Source organism: Rhinolophus sinicus, chromosome 14, assembly GCF_057876585.1.
Source record: "Rhinolophus sinicus isolate RSI-liver-muscle chromosome 14, RSI-T2T, whole genome shotgun sequence".
In the NCBI taxonomy this organism is placed as follows: Eukaryota; Metazoa; Chordata; class Mammalia; order Chiroptera; family Rhinolophidae; genus Rhinolophus; species Rhinolophus sinicus.
The window spans coordinates 32,951,116-32,965,849 of NC_142514.1; the positions used below are offsets into that span (position 1 = coordinate 32,951,116).

At 48.8% G+C, this 14,734-nt stretch overlaps 1 protein-coding gene across 4 annotated transcripts in view; it reads right to left on the reverse strand.

Annotated features, from left to right (window-relative positions):
* Positions 1 to 2,613: 2,613 nt before the first annotated feature.
* Positions 2,614 to 14,734, reverse strand: part of MKNK1 (MAPK interacting serine/threonine kinase 1) — a 38,092-nt gene continuing 25,971 nt past the window's right edge. For 2 of the 4 annotated variants that reach the window (XM_074334669.2, XM_019749405.3), the window contains 6 exons: positions 12,399 to 12,454; positions 9,227 to 9,322; positions 7,523 to 7,717; positions 6,697 to 6,861; positions 5,500 to 5,543; positions 2,614 to 4,005 (listed from right to left, as the gene is read on the reverse strand). In XM_074334669.2, the coding sequence (XP_074190770.1) occupies positions 3,771 to 4,005; positions 5,500 to 5,543; positions 6,697 to 6,861; positions 7,523 to 7,717; positions 9,227 to 9,322; positions 12,399 to 12,454 (791 nt within the window). In that variant the 3' untranslated portion in view covers positions 2,614 to 3,770. The remainder of the gene's footprint in view (positions 4,006 to 5,499; positions 5,544 to 6,696; positions 6,862 to 7,522; positions 7,718 to 9,226; positions 9,323 to 12,398; positions 12,455 to 14,734) is intronic. The other 2 variants (XM_074334671.2, XM_074334670.2) reach the window with 2 other exon arrangements.

Consider the following 14,734-nt stretch of genomic DNA (forward strand, 5'->3'; position numbering starts at 1 on the left):
AGACTCAAGGTGTGGCCCGGCCATGGGTCACTGCTGAGTTCCATCACAAAATCTCTGTCACTGAGGCTAGGACTGAAGGGTGCCTGCCTATGAGCTCTCCTTCCCAGAAGCACCAAGTCCAAGGGTGGCATGGGGGTGGGGAGAAAAAGGGGGTGAAAGACCTCAGCTTGGTTTAGTTTTGTTTATTTTCCTTGAGGGGTGAGGACCCTAGAAAAGAGCATGATTAATTCACAGATCCCCTGGGGGGTTGGGCAGATTTCCTGGCCTGTTTGGAAGCTGAAGTCAGGAAGCAGCTTCCAAGGCAACTGCTGCCATGGCAACAAGAGTGCCAGCCACTGGGGAACCTTGCTCCTCCATTCCTTCCAGACCTAAGTAGCTAGAGCAGTTGGCACAGGACCCAGGCACTACTGTTCACGGAGCTGGGTCTGGGGAGGGGCAGTCAGCCAGGTGGGAGGAGAGGCCCCAGAGCTCAGGCCGGTGGACACCTGTAGAGGCAGGTGCTTGGGGCCCCAGGTAAGGCTCCTCAGGTTCCACTTAACTAGGATGAGCTGGGGCTGAGGCCTGAGGTCTGGGACACTGCCGTCTGGGACCATCTCTCTCCTAAGGCCCAGCCCAAGTGTGAGGCCTGGAGCCGGGGGACGTGCTGCCACAGTTCCACGTCCGAGTCTCCCTCAGTGTGTCTGCCATACCTACCTCTGCCCAGCACAGCCAGGCACACGGCCTGGTCCTCAGGAAGGGCAGGGGACTGCCCAAGGTTACCTAGTGAGCAGTGGCAGAGGAAGGCCCCTGGCCCCCACAGCTGCCCCGTGGGGACAAGGACCCCACCCCAGAGGGGCAGAGCAGCCTGTCAGAAGGAGGACCCTACAAAGGGCCAGAGGCCAGGCCCATCTGGAGCCCAGATCCATCTCCACCCACACAAGCCAAGGAAAGGGGGAAAGTTCATCTCTATCACTGGGACCCAGCTGAGTAATTCTGCCCCAGGAGACAACAATAAAAATAACTACGAATATCACAGCTAACAGTTATTGAGCACTTACCGTGTGTGCCCGGAACTGCTCTAAACACTTTGCATTTATTAATTTTAACTTTTACAACAGCACCATGAGGTCAGCATGCCTAAGTTTTGGTTGAAGAAACTGAGACCCTCAGAGATTAAGTAACTTGCCCAAGGCCTAAAGCTAGTTAAGTGGCAGAGCTGGGATTTGAACCCTGGCAGCACAGCTGTGGATCCCAAGTCTCTCTTGGAGGAATTCCAGTTCCACCTTCCTAGCTGTATAGTCTAGGGCAAGCTTTTCTTTTCTTTCTCTGCTTGGTGTTTCATGTTAAGTGGGGTAAAATAATAGTACCCTACCTCAAAGGGCTGCTGTGAGAGTTAAATAATGTCTGTAAGCTTCTCAGAAGTACCTGTTACTTAGTAAGTGCACACTAACGCTAGCAAAACCAGAGTAGGCATGATAGCATTGAAGCAGAGCAGTGGAGGATGAGAGGGGCCTTGCCAGGTGGACCTGGGTAAGGAGGCAGGGTGATAGAGGGAACAGCCTGGGCCAAGGCACAGAGGCATGAGAGCCCAGCTGGAGCTGTGTGCAGGACACGGTGGGGGTGGGGGTGGGGAGTGCTTGGTCCAGGAAGTTCCCGGAAGTCACATCTCTGCTGGGCCACCCTAGAGGACTGACCAGGCTGGGGCTGGAGTCCAGAGACAAAACTCATGCCCTGGTTCCAAGTCCAGATCCTGCAGGCCCATCACTGTTTTTCCAGCCCATCAGATGAAGACCGGATGTGAGGGTGGTAAGGGTTACTGCAAAAGGAAGATTGTCAATAGAAAGTACGTCATCATCAACATGGAGGCATTCACAGTGCAGGACAGCTGGCACCCGGGCCCATCACAGGCTTCCAGAGTGAAGAGCCCTAACCCTAGCTCTCTGCTCTGCTCTGCCCAGGGTGAAAAGCTGACAGGGCACCCAGTCCCCGGCCCTGACACTCAGACTTCTCTCTTGCCACCTTTTTGGGAACTTATAAGGCCTTTCCCACCTCAGCACTTTCTAGCCTGGTTCTGAGGATTACATGGGATGAGGCACACGAAAGCCCCCTGCAGGAGGAACCTGCACGGCTGTAGATGTGAGGCACCATGTTTCTTCGTTGCCAACTCTGGCAGGACAAGTACAGTTTCAGACGCACAATGGATCCTCACAAAGGGCTTAGTGCTACTTTAGACAGAAAGGAACTTTGTTCCCGCTTTGCTGGGTAGGATGGGCTGTGTACAGGGTGCATCCTTTAAGCATTTTTTGAAGCCAGCTTGTGTTATGGTTTCTGACACCATCTCATCCACTTGATGGGGAGGTCCTAAAAGGCAAAGCCTGCTTCTTACTCATCTCTGGGTCCTGGCACACGATAGGAGATTGACAAATATTTGATGAATTTCATTTCCTCATCTAAAAAAGAAAAGCAGTCAGTCATGTCTCCTTCACCTTGTTTTATGAATCTAATAAGGTGCTATATTAGAGGTCCTGACAAGGGGCACATTCTCCCCACCAGACTGGGCTCAGGCCCTCTCCAGAAGGCCTGTCTCCTCCCCAGGTTTACAGGGGAACAAAGGACCACCAGGAAGGCCACAGCTACAATTTAAAAGTTTTATTAAAACAAGCACAACGTGTAATAGCACTGTCGTGTATAAATGTCTGTCTGACATGCATAGCGATTCCTTTAGGTAACTCAGCAGCTCAGCTTGTCTGACGCCAGAGCTGCCCTCATGCTCTCTGGCCGGCAGCAAGCACCATATGCTCAGACCAAGGCAGCTGGGCGGCCTCGGATCTGGCTCCACATCAGGCAGAGCTCCCTCTAACTGCCCCAGACCTGTGCCGCCTTCCACACCAGGCCTGAGGGATGCAGCAGCAGACTGGGTCTCTAAGTCACTCATCATCATCATGGTAACAGCTTAAAACCAGTTAAAATAATAGGAAACAGCTGATTAAAACCTTTCAAACGCATGGACATTCAGGGAAGAAGAGCGAGCCACTGCACGCGCTGGAAAGTCCATGGGCTTGCAGTGGGAGTTTTAACTCCCATCTTTGCTGGAAGAGCATGGTTAAAAACAAACATATTAAAAATGAAATAATACTGACTTTAGCAGCAATCCCAAACAAGGAAGAGGATGATAAATGAGGGACACATTTCGGTCACGGCAAAGAAAGATTATGTGCTTCTCTGTGCTACAGACTGGAAGACTGATCTGGCTCCTAGAACGTCAAGTTTCTCTGCCCTTCCATGAATTGAGGGGATGGCTTTGCTCAGCCCAGGGGGAGGACATCCGGAGGACAGAGGAAGGTGGAAGAACCGCCAGAGGAGGGTGATGGTGCAGAAAAGGAAGAGCCCCTGTCAACTGACACTTCTCAAAGCTGGCTCCCTGAGGGCTGCAGCCCCAACCACCACTGCCCATTGGCCCCCACCCTGAGAACAGGCTGGATCCAGGTCTGCAGGAGGGTGAGCAGGTGGGCAGGAGCCCGGCAAAGAGATATCCCTGCCTCTGGCGATTATGCAAAGTGACAAGTGATTGCTTTCCTTTTCAAAGACAACCCCTTTGGAAAAAGCTTTTTCCTTGAGGACTCTGGGGAAATGGGGGGTTGGGTGGGAACCTCAGAGCCTCTGTGGATGAAAAGGCTTGGCCAGAGCTGCATAGCAGGTCCTTCTTCCCGTTCTGCAGAGTTTGGCCTCACAGGTTTCCTGAGGGCATCACCTGGACAGGCCTAGAACCTGGAAGGTGTGACTGCAGTGGGTCAGAGAGCTGTAGGCGTCGGGCTGGGTCCCGCATCTCCACTGCGGCCAGCCTGAGCCAGGGCCCTCCGCCGGGCCAGGCGTGACTTGGAGGGAGGGGACAGCTTCATGGAGCAGAGGCTCTCGGCCACGGCCTTGGACTCGTCTGCCAGTTCATTCTCCTCGTGCTGAGACAGCTGGCGGTTAAGGGCGATGGCCTCGGCGGCGAAGAGCGTCAGGTCCGCTGTGCTGCCATTTCTGCAGGGACAGAGAGAAAAGCAGAGAAAAGAGGGGGCAGGACTCAGGGTGTCAGCCAGGCCAGCTCCTTGACACCCCAGCAGCTGCTACAGTGTTGTGCTCCCACGGCATTTTTCTGAGCTGGCACAGGCTGCTCTCTCCAAAGTCGTTCTTGCACGGGTGTGTAATCTGACTTCACTGAGGCTGGAATGGCTTTGAGCGTCAATTACTGTCCCTGGACTTAAGAGGGACAAATGCCCCTTGTATTCAGAGCACCCTCCTCTGAGCCTCCACAGCTTGGCACACAGATCAATCAGAGGAAGGACCAGAGCACATGAGACCCACCCATGTACCAAGGATGCCAAAAAATGAATACACATGACTTGTATTCATCTTTTGTTATTGGTATATATTATTACAATTTTAATAGTTTTTTCCTTTCTTAAAATGTTTATACATTTTTTTTGGCACCCTCTGTATATCTCTCTCCTTGGTCAGGGCAGGGAGCTCCAAGAGCAGGGGCTGTGCCTTCATGTCTGTGTCCCGAGAACCCAGCTCAGGGCTTGCATATAATAAACAGGCACTTTGGATTTGCTGAATTACTCTGCTAAGGTGGAGCTGACGTTTGGAGTCTCAAAGCATTTGAATGCAGCTCCAGGGAATCAGGTAGAGACCCCAAGCCAAGCAGTAGCCTCCTGGCTCAAATGAATTGAGACTATAAAAGTGTAAGATTTTTCTCTGCAATTCCTAGAAACTGGCCATCAAGTTGGTTCCTGGAGGGGCTCCCACAGGGCTTCAGCCCTGATTGTTTGGGAATAGGGCAGTGCTAAGAACAGATGGAGAGTTAAAAGGCACTAGAGTCTAACAGATACGGGTTCAAAGTTGAACTTCCAAGGCTACTGTGTGGCCTTGAATGAGTTAACTTCATCTCTCTAGTCCTCAGTTTTCTAATCTATAAAATGGGGTTGTAAGAACACTCTCTGAAATCTATCGTGAAGACGATGGGTATATGTAACGCGCTGTGCACCATATCTGGCGTGGCGTTTACTGTACAGCGGCTTATTATTAGTTTGCTTAGCAGTGTATCTAAGACCCCTGATACCACTGCCGTCCAGTGCCCAATTCCGGCTCCTTTCACCAGCCCATAGCAGCACAAAGAAACTTTGGTGTGAATAACCCACAGATAAGGTCTGTCTCTGGGCTGCAAAGGGTAATTTCCAGTTAGGAATCACGTGGACACGTAAAACAGGTTTTTCTCCAGCGCCAGCACAAGGAGGGCCTTGCGCTGGAGGGCAGAGGAAACCATCCGGTTGGAGAAGAGAGGAGACAGACCTACAGGGGGTAGAGCGAGGAAGAGAAGTGGGGAGAAGGCAGGTGAGGGAGTCCCTTCAGGAGGAGGATACCTGAGCCTAGAGATGGGCTCCCCATCCCCCACCTCCACCCCAACGTAGCTGAGAGCTTGAGAGAAAGTCAAGCCCAAGGGGAAAGGGTGCTAGGTGTGGTCGGAGCATTTACCTCTGGAGGACTTGCGGCGTGGGGAGTCCCCTTTCTGGAGCTTGCTAGAATGGGAAGGACAGATGTGTGGATGAGCAATGCTCCCTCCTTCAAGAGCTACCCCCACCCCTGCCAGCACAGACTGGGTGGGTTCCCACAGGCTTTGGCCCAGCACAGGGACTTGGCCGGGCTTGCCTGCAGGTCACACCTTCCGAGAAGAGAACAAGCAAGGAACAGCCCCGAACCCAGCCTCTTCATGGAGAGACCTCTCCTTGCATGGCAAAGTCCTAATCATCCTCTAAGGCCCAGCTCTAGGGTCCCTTCCCGTGAGGCATTCCTTCTTCCCCGCCACCTCCCAACCAGTGCCAAGCATAGGTGGGTCTTTGTCCTTTGGTGCACTCAACACTTTTGATAAGCATCTGTCACGCTATCCTATCATTTATTCCCTTATCTCCCTCTCCCCAGGAAGACAGGGCCTGGGTCCTACTACTACCAGCGTCTGGCCTGTGGTGGGTGCTCAGTAAGGACAGCAGCTCTTGGGTGGCTGGGAATTAGCCACTCAAAGACTCTCAGGTTGGGTCCCCTCCTGTAACATGGGGCTGTCAAGGCCACTGAGGCTAGCTAGTGCCTGGCAGACTAAGGAGACTGAATCCCAGGAGGTCTGGCAGACCCCCTGGAGGGGCAGAGGTCAGGTCCCAGGACTAACTAAGCAAGGAGGATGGTTAACGTTTTCCTGTGAAGACTTGGATCCTTAGTTTGGGGAAAACGCCACCATTTGCCTTTCAGGAAAGCTGCACCCAGACCCCAGGACCACAAGGCAGCCAAACAGCAAGCCAGGCAGCAAGGCCTTGCTTCTGGGAGCTCTCAGCTAATGAACTTTGGTACCAGGGGATGGTGCTACAGACCCAGTGACTGCACCAGGCTGCTTCCTGGGCTGTGTGCCTATGCCAATAGTGGGGTGCATGTGCTGTATCTCCCACAGGTCTCTGTCCATTTCAGACAGGCATGGGTCAGCTAGGGGCTTAGTCTGTGGCCAAGGTTAGTCAAGTTTAGACCAGTCTGGGGCTGGGTTAGGAGTCAGTTCACTCTGTGTGCACAGGAATTGAAGCTACCATACAACCTCCCTCCAGCTGAGGGCAGCTACCCGGGTATGAGAGCTCCCGCATGGCCATGCTGCAGGACTGAGGAGGGGAACGCCACCCTCCCTGGGTCACTCACCCCCTGCACCCACGGGTGCTGCAGGACTTGGGCAGCACTGAGCCTCTGCTTCGCATCTCGAACTAGAAGCTTGGAGATGAGGTCTTTGGCTCCACTGGAGATGTGTGCCCAGTCTTTGTCAGGAAACTCGTATTTGCCTTCCTGGATACTCTCAAACAGCTTGTTCTAGGTAGAGAAGATTCCTCCTGAAGACACACTGGCCAGGGGATAGGTGGGACGTGCTTGTCATTGATCTGGCCACCCTGAGGCCAAAGGACCTCAGTGGAAGCTGCAGCTCATGGCTGGGGTACACCACGGATCAGGGCCCCCTGCAGACTCCCCTCTCCCCTAAATCATCAAACTGCACAGAATGCCCTGATGGACTGGGATGGCTATGTTCCTTGGAGTGCTGGGTGGGTGATGTATAGGGTGGGTCAACTAGAGAACAAAGCCCCTTCATCCAGGGGCTCCTGGCAACCCCTCAGGTCTCATCTCCCTCCACCGTCAGCCCTGGACTTTTACTCTTGTTCCCTCCTCACCTGCAGCTATTCCAAACCCCCCCGTCTTTGCTTGTGCCATTCCTTCTACTTGTATTTCTTGCCTCTCTTCCTGCGGCAAGACTCACCCTTTCAGACTCAGCACAGGTACGGTCTTCTCTAATGACCCACCCCTGACCTCCTAGCTGGGCTAAATGTCCTATCACCTCTACTTGGTCTTGTGGCTGCCCTTGGGCAGAAGAGGAAAGGGGCTCTATATACCCTCTTCCAGATCAGGGACAATCCCCAGCCCGGTCCTGCTTGGCATGCCCCAGCAGACTTTCTGCAGTGGGTCCTGGGGCTGCACTCACCTGGCACACCCTGCAGACCTCTCCCCGGTCCCAGCCACAGTCAGCCCCACAGTGACCTACAAAGGGCGGGTAGCCACTCAGCATGATGTAGAGGACCACGCCCAGGCTCCACAGGTCACAGCGCTTGTCATAAAAAGTGGCCTCATCTGTGAAGACCTCCACCACCTCCGGGGCCATGTATTCTGCAGAGCCGCACTGTAGGAGCCAGGGTTGGGAGAGGGAAGTGGCAGATAAGAGAGAGGCTTAGTCACAGGGAGAAGGGATGGGCAAGAGCAGAATGTAATGGGACTTGAGCAAGAGGATAGAGTTAGAGCAAGAACTGTCAGGAGAGCCAGCCAGATGCCAGCCAGCTCGCTTGATGCCACCAAGGCACTTAGAAAAGATGGGCCAGCTGAACATTTGGAAACTGAGTTCTATTATTCCCCACGATCCACGTGACCAGTTCCAGGTCACCTTTTTATCTTCTCAAGTCCTTCAGTAGGCAGAGACCCTTGGTCAAGAAGCTCCAGGAATCTCTCCCTGCCTCAGCTCTCTGCAAACAGTCACTTACTGTACAGGTATTTCAATGTATCAGAAGCACAGCTCTGGGAAGGAGATCAATTCCATAAAGCAAGGATTTCTTAAGGTGACGTTCTGCCAAGCTTCCCTGCTAGCTTAGAGCAAGGAAATGTAAGGATTTAGAATTAAGAGATCATCAAAGCTAGGACAGCTCTTAGAACAAGTCCAATATCCCCGCTTCTCCCATTTGTAAATGGGGAAAACCAAGGACTAGGATGGGACAGGGAGCTGGCAAACCCAGGACCGGGATTCCTTTCTCCCATCCTTGCGTGGAAAACTGCTGATAAAAAACAAACAAATTCTTTTTGCTCTCTCTTCATTATTTCAGGTTAACCAGAGACACCCAACTAATTTGATGGAAAGATGGTAAGTGGAGAAAGGACATTTTCTCTGTTATTGGCAATTAGAGTTAATGACTTTGAGAACAAAGTAGCTCAGTGTCATAAAAGCTAATACACAAACATTGCTAATAATGTTGCTTAGAATAACACATGGGCATATTCAAATGCATGTCTTAAAAAAGGTTATTAGGAAAATTCACTTATGAAGCATGCAAATCTCAAAGAATCATAATAATTATAGTATATCGAGTATGTTCAGAGATGTCTTAGGAAGAAGTAGCTCCCAGCAGCACCATCTGGACATGAAGTGTGAAATGAGAAAAGCCACGGCACAACTTAGCCAAGTGAGCCTACAGGAAAGAGCGCAGGACCTCTCAGTTCTTGCCACAGAGAGACCACTCCCCATCCTCCATCACAAGGTGATATGCCACAACTTCAGCAGTGGGCATGGCACTCTCAGAGCTGTCACATGCTCGTATGCCAAAGGGCTGGTCTGGGAGTAGTGTCTGTCTTTATCTGGGTCAGGAGTCAGGGCTCAGCCTGTTATAGGTACAATGTGTCTCGTCATTGGCAGAGGACCCACCCCAAGCTGAAAGCTCCCATTAGCAATAAGCAGCGGGACAGGAGGGATGTTATCAATACAAAGCAGGGAGCTAAATGACAACCCAAGCAGCAGGAAGGTATTGATATGCTCGCTTTTCCTTCCTTAGCCCTCTGTTCTGGACTCCAGAGCTTTGGGGGCAGGGACACTCCAAATGTACAGAAGCTCAGAAGGAAGTGGCGCAGGGTGCGCAGTCTCACATACTGGGGTGGTCAGCTCCGGTGTGGTTATGGGGGTGCAGGAGTTATTCAATTTCACTCCACTGCCCAAGTCAAAGTCACAGATTTTCACTGGAGACACCTGAAAAGGAAAAGCAGAAAGCAAAGGTTACAAACGTAAGAAACCAAAGGGCACGAGGAGGAGACCAAAGGTGACAATGTGTGTGCACAGTTGTGTGGCTGCCACACTGAAGCCCAGCTTTACCTGTCAGGCCACGTTTTCTCTCCTTGGGTTAATTAGGAAACACCTGAGGATTTACCCTAAGGTGTTCTCTTCCCCATGCTCTTCCCTTATTTCCCGACTAAGAGAATGTGAGCACTACATGGTATCAGACTGTTGTGAACTTAGTATAAAACAAGTAGCAAACCTATGGAACTCTTGCCGACAAACATAGGTGTAGGGTGTGAAACAGAAGTCAGAGAAATTAGTATGTATTCCTGGAAGACTCTTTGCAGTCCTTTCATGGAAGGCAAAGGAATTTGGAGCAAAACCCTTGATCACTTTAGGTGGCTCAGAGTGACCGGCTTGTTTTTGCTTGCTTGGGACTTTGTCGGTTTAAGCACCAAAAGTCCTGTGTTCCTGAGGAAAGCCCTCAGGCTCTAGTAAACTGGGATGGCTGGTCCCTGCAGGCAGCAACATAGCCGCCAAGCCCACCAGGACTGGGTGCTGCACCTGAGATCCAACAGCACAAGTCATCTCTGGAGCCCACCTGGAGGGCAGTTAGTGTGCATACAATCTGTGGGGCAGAAGCAGCAGTGAGTGAGTCAAAAATGCTGGTTCTGTGAGTCCCAGCTCAGATATCTACCTGCTGGGGAAGCCTGGACAAGTCTTTCAACTTCTTTTCTTTCCTGCTCACCTTTCTTCCTTCATCCCTCCCTCCTTTTTCTTTCTCTTACATTCTACCTTTCTTCTTTTCTTTTTCACTTAGCCTCCCTTTTTTTTTTTGGTGGTAAAATATATAGAACATAAAATACACCATTTTAACCATTTTTAAGTGTACAACTCAATGGCATTAATTACATTCACACTGTTGTGCAACCATTACGCGTATGTTTCCAAAACTTTTCCATCATCCCAAACAGAAACTTGATACCCATTAAGCAATAACTCCCCATTCCCCCCTCTCTGCAGCCCAGAAACATCTAAGCTACTTTCCATCTCTATGAATTTGCCTATTCCAGATATTTCATGTAAGTGGAACCACACGATATTCGTGTGGTTCCCTTTGAGTTTGGCTTATTTCACTTATAATGCTTTCAAGGATCATCCACGCTGTAGCAAGTATCAGAACTTCATTCTGTCTTATGGCTGAGCAATATTCCCTTGTGTACATACCCACATTTTATTTATCCATTCATCTGTTGCGGGACATTTGGGTTGTGTCCCACTTTTGGCCACTGTGAGTAATGCTGCACTGAACATTGGTGTTCAAGTTCAAGCCTCTGTTTTCAATTTTTTTGGGTATATACATAGGTGCAAAATTACTGAGTGGTATGGTAATTCTATGTTTAGCTTTCTGAGGCACTGCCAAACTTTTCCAGTGGCTGCACCATTTTACAATACCACCAGCAATATACAAGGGTTCCAATTTTTTCACATTCTCATCAACCTTTGTTATTTCCCATTTTAAAAAATTATAACCATCCTAGTAGGTGTGAGGTAGTAGCTCATTGTGGTTTTGATTTGCATTTCCCTAATGACTAAGGATGTTGAGCATATTTTCATGTGCTTATTGGCCATTTGTATGTCTTTGGAGAAATGTCTATCAAGTCCGTTGCTCAGTTTTAAATTGGATTGGCTTTTTGATGTTGAGTTTTAGAAGTTCTTTATATATTTTGGATAGTAAACCTTTATCAGATATGAGATTTGCGATTTTTTTCTCTATTCTGTAGGTTGTCCTTTTACTTTCTTGATAACGTCTTTTGACTATCAGTCTCTCTTAAATTTAGTTATTCAACCGTAAAAAATGGGCAACAAATCTGTACCACGAAGATCAAGTGAAACAAAGAGCATGAAAGGACATTGTAAACCAGAGACAATATAACAGTTCAGAGCAACCATGGAGTTCTGGGGTCAGACTACCTTCGTTTTCACCTATACTCTACTACTTATCAGCTAAGTGACTTTGGGCAAGTTTCTTTATCTAAGCTGTAGTTTCTTCATTCATATAATAAACTGACGATAATAATATCTACCTCAGGAAATTTTATAAATACTAAATAAAATATGTGCAGGCATAATGTAAGCACTCAAGAAATGTTTATAAGTATTATTTTATTATTATTATTAATAATAATAATAATGATAAATTATAAAGTTTAATGCCAGAGCCACTGACAGGAAGTCACAAGATCTTATTTGAGCTAACAGATTACTGTTCCCCCCAAGAGTTGTAAGGAGCAGCATGACTCACATTTTCATTCACAGCTGTTCCTTGTTTATGAGCTGTCCCTTAATTCAGACCAAGACACTAGTTCATGCATACGCAAATGTATACACATGCAGAACTATGAATGTGGGTCCTCAAAACTACCAGGGCCTAAATCCTTCCTAACAAACACAGAATTCGTCAAATTCACACATCCTTATGGAAATGTAAACACTTCCATTTACTAGTAGATTGAGTTAAGAGAAAGTTTAAAGTGGGTGGCATTTGTTCAACAGCAGGTATGTCTTCTTTTTTATGGGCAATAGAAATGGAAACAGAAACCCTTTTCAATAACTTGCTTCCTAATTATCACTTCTAGTGGCAGACACCAGCTGGCATACATACCATGACATAAACATCATTTATAGGCAATCTTACATTTGCTTCATGTAAGATTGAGTTGTTGTTTATGACTCCCATCAACTGCTCTGAAGGTAGGTGCATTGGACTAGAAAACATTCATTTTTGTGTGGTCTCACATGTTTTACAAACTCTCAGGCTTAAGCCAATCACACTGCTGAAAACAGCAAAGACAAGGTTTAATCGAGAATTAACTTGGAATGTAGAAACACTACATATTAGGTGTAATAATATTCTCACGTGTCCATAATAATCAGTTTGAGTTGGTACCTGATGCCCAGAGGACTGATAACAACTTATATTAAAAGCAAGGGTGGCTTCCCCACATCAATGTAAGATCTGTAACATCCTCAGTCGGGCCCTAAATACCTTTTCTGAAGATTCACACAGTATATTTTCTGGCTTCAGATCACGGTGAGCGATGCCTGAAATGACAAAGAGCAAAGAAATGGTTAACATATGTACATAATTATCAAACATTCCACACACAATTAATTTTTTCCAAATGCTGTTGTTCGCAGATTAATTCCCAATTATGGTACATTAAAAAGTCAACGAGCTGCAGGAGGCAGAAGTAACCAGAGGCACAAACCAAGAGCACAGTTGATTCTGCAAGTTCTTTAGAAGCAGAAGCTTTAGAAGTCTGGCACGGATAAGAAGGGCTAAATGAATCCCAGCCAGCCTACCTCTCAGCACTGAAGGGACAACCAAGAATAAGAAGCCTAATACGAAGCAGAGCAAAGACTGCAAACAGCCATGCTTGGAACAGCAATGCAGAAATAATGAGTGCCTTGTTTAAGAGCATCTCAGGGGGCTGAGACTGCTCTACCTCATTACTTCTTGTGTGGCCGATTTAAAAAGTGAAAGATTCCTTCAGTGTGACTCCCTGAATGTTCAGAGGATCAAGTGTTAGTGAACAAATCTCCTAAAGCTTGTCCGATTCCCTTCTCTCCTGCAGAGATAGTCCGGCCAGAAGCGTAGCAAGGACTGCTTTGGCCTGAGGGTGCTCTTATTAAGAGAAGGCCCCCTGCATTTGGCCAGCCCTCCTAAAGGAGACTGCAGATAGCAGCTGACCCCATGAGGGCTTAAAAGCTGCTGACCGGGCCAAGAAGGCACCTGGGAGAAAACCACCTTTGAACCAAAGACAGGGCCAAAGAACCAACTCATAGGGCCACGGGTTTCTAGTGACGGACACAGAAACCTCCCATTCCTCTTTCCTCCTGCAGAATATGTGGTGCAGAGCTGAGCAAAAGCCAAACAGCTACTTCTGGGAAGTACTGGAAAGCAGCAGAGGATTCTTGGGGAAACGGGGAAAAGCAGAATCTGCTTCACGCGAACTCCCCTGATGATCTTCTCAGGCAGCCCTCCGACTCCCTAGTAGGAGGCAGAGGCTTAGCCACCGGAGGCCCCTCGGAGGCCCCTCACTAGCGAGGAAAAACCTGAGCTCCAGCAGGCTCAGTGACTTCATCAGTCACCTAATTGAATGAGAACCCAGAGCAACTCAGTCCAGGCTGCACAAATTGAGTCGGGCTACAGCTCGCCGCACTAAAAGTGAAAGATATTTTCCATTACAGCAAGTGCTCCCACAGAAGGATCATGAGCCACACATGGAGCCTTGTTCTCCAAATAGGTGCCGATGGCCCAGTCGTCCCCCAGCCTGAGAGCTGAGAGCCATGTGTAATAATGGGCCTGCCTCTGTGAGCACACCAGCCATCGAGCTGCTCCTGTTCATTTCCCAGGGGTTAAGCTTCAGTGTGTCCAGTATTTAAAAGTACGGAACTTGTTTCCGGGCTGACCCATTCTTGCCCAATTCATCTTCCCAGTGTGAAGTTATTTAGACAACATCCAAGTTCAGCTGGAAATCGTTTTTCATCCCCTCCAACTTCTAGGTACATGGGCAGCTGCCCAGTTCGATGTTAACAAGCACTTCAGAACTCCTAAGACGCCACCAGTCTCTGTTCCCTTTAGTGTGTTCTTGTAAAAAAAATAAAAAAAAGAAAAAAAAAAGAAAACCGCCTTTACCCCTCCTCTAAGGGATGGATCTTGTAAAAAGCATGACCCAGTTTTGCAATCTGCGGAGGCAGCTTGGGGAGCAGTTGTAAATCTTTGTCAGGCAGGTGTTACCTACATGCATCCCAGCTTTCAGAAACAGAAATACTGCTATTCATCATGCTGTGGAAAATACAGACACCCCCTTCTAGGAATTTTCATGCCACGTGCAAGCCACGCCCCCAACATGGGCACTGTCAGTTTGCAGCTCTCTCTGCAGCCACTGGAGGACACGTGGTGGAATCAGTGAACCTGAGCGTCCTGCACAGGCCACACCGGTGTGCACGGTATTGCCGGCACAAGGTAGGGTGTGTGGACGGCATGCCTCCAGGTGGTCCTGAGTACTCAGAACCCAGGGGGCTGGCCAACGCCCACAAAAGTGAAGGGAGCAGAGCTAAGTCACAATTATTGGCTCCACCCCCAGCTCCCACCAGGCAGAATGCTTTACTTTAAGGTAATTCATATTAGGAATAAAAATGCCTTCTGCCTGGTGGGGGATAAGGGTGGAGGAAATAACATTACTGAAGAACTATGTACTATATGCCAGGTACTCTGCTTCAACTGTTATACATATATAATACATACATAGGACACACACAATTATGCAAGCCATTTAGTATAGACGAAAGGCTTAGAATAGTGCCTAGCACATAATA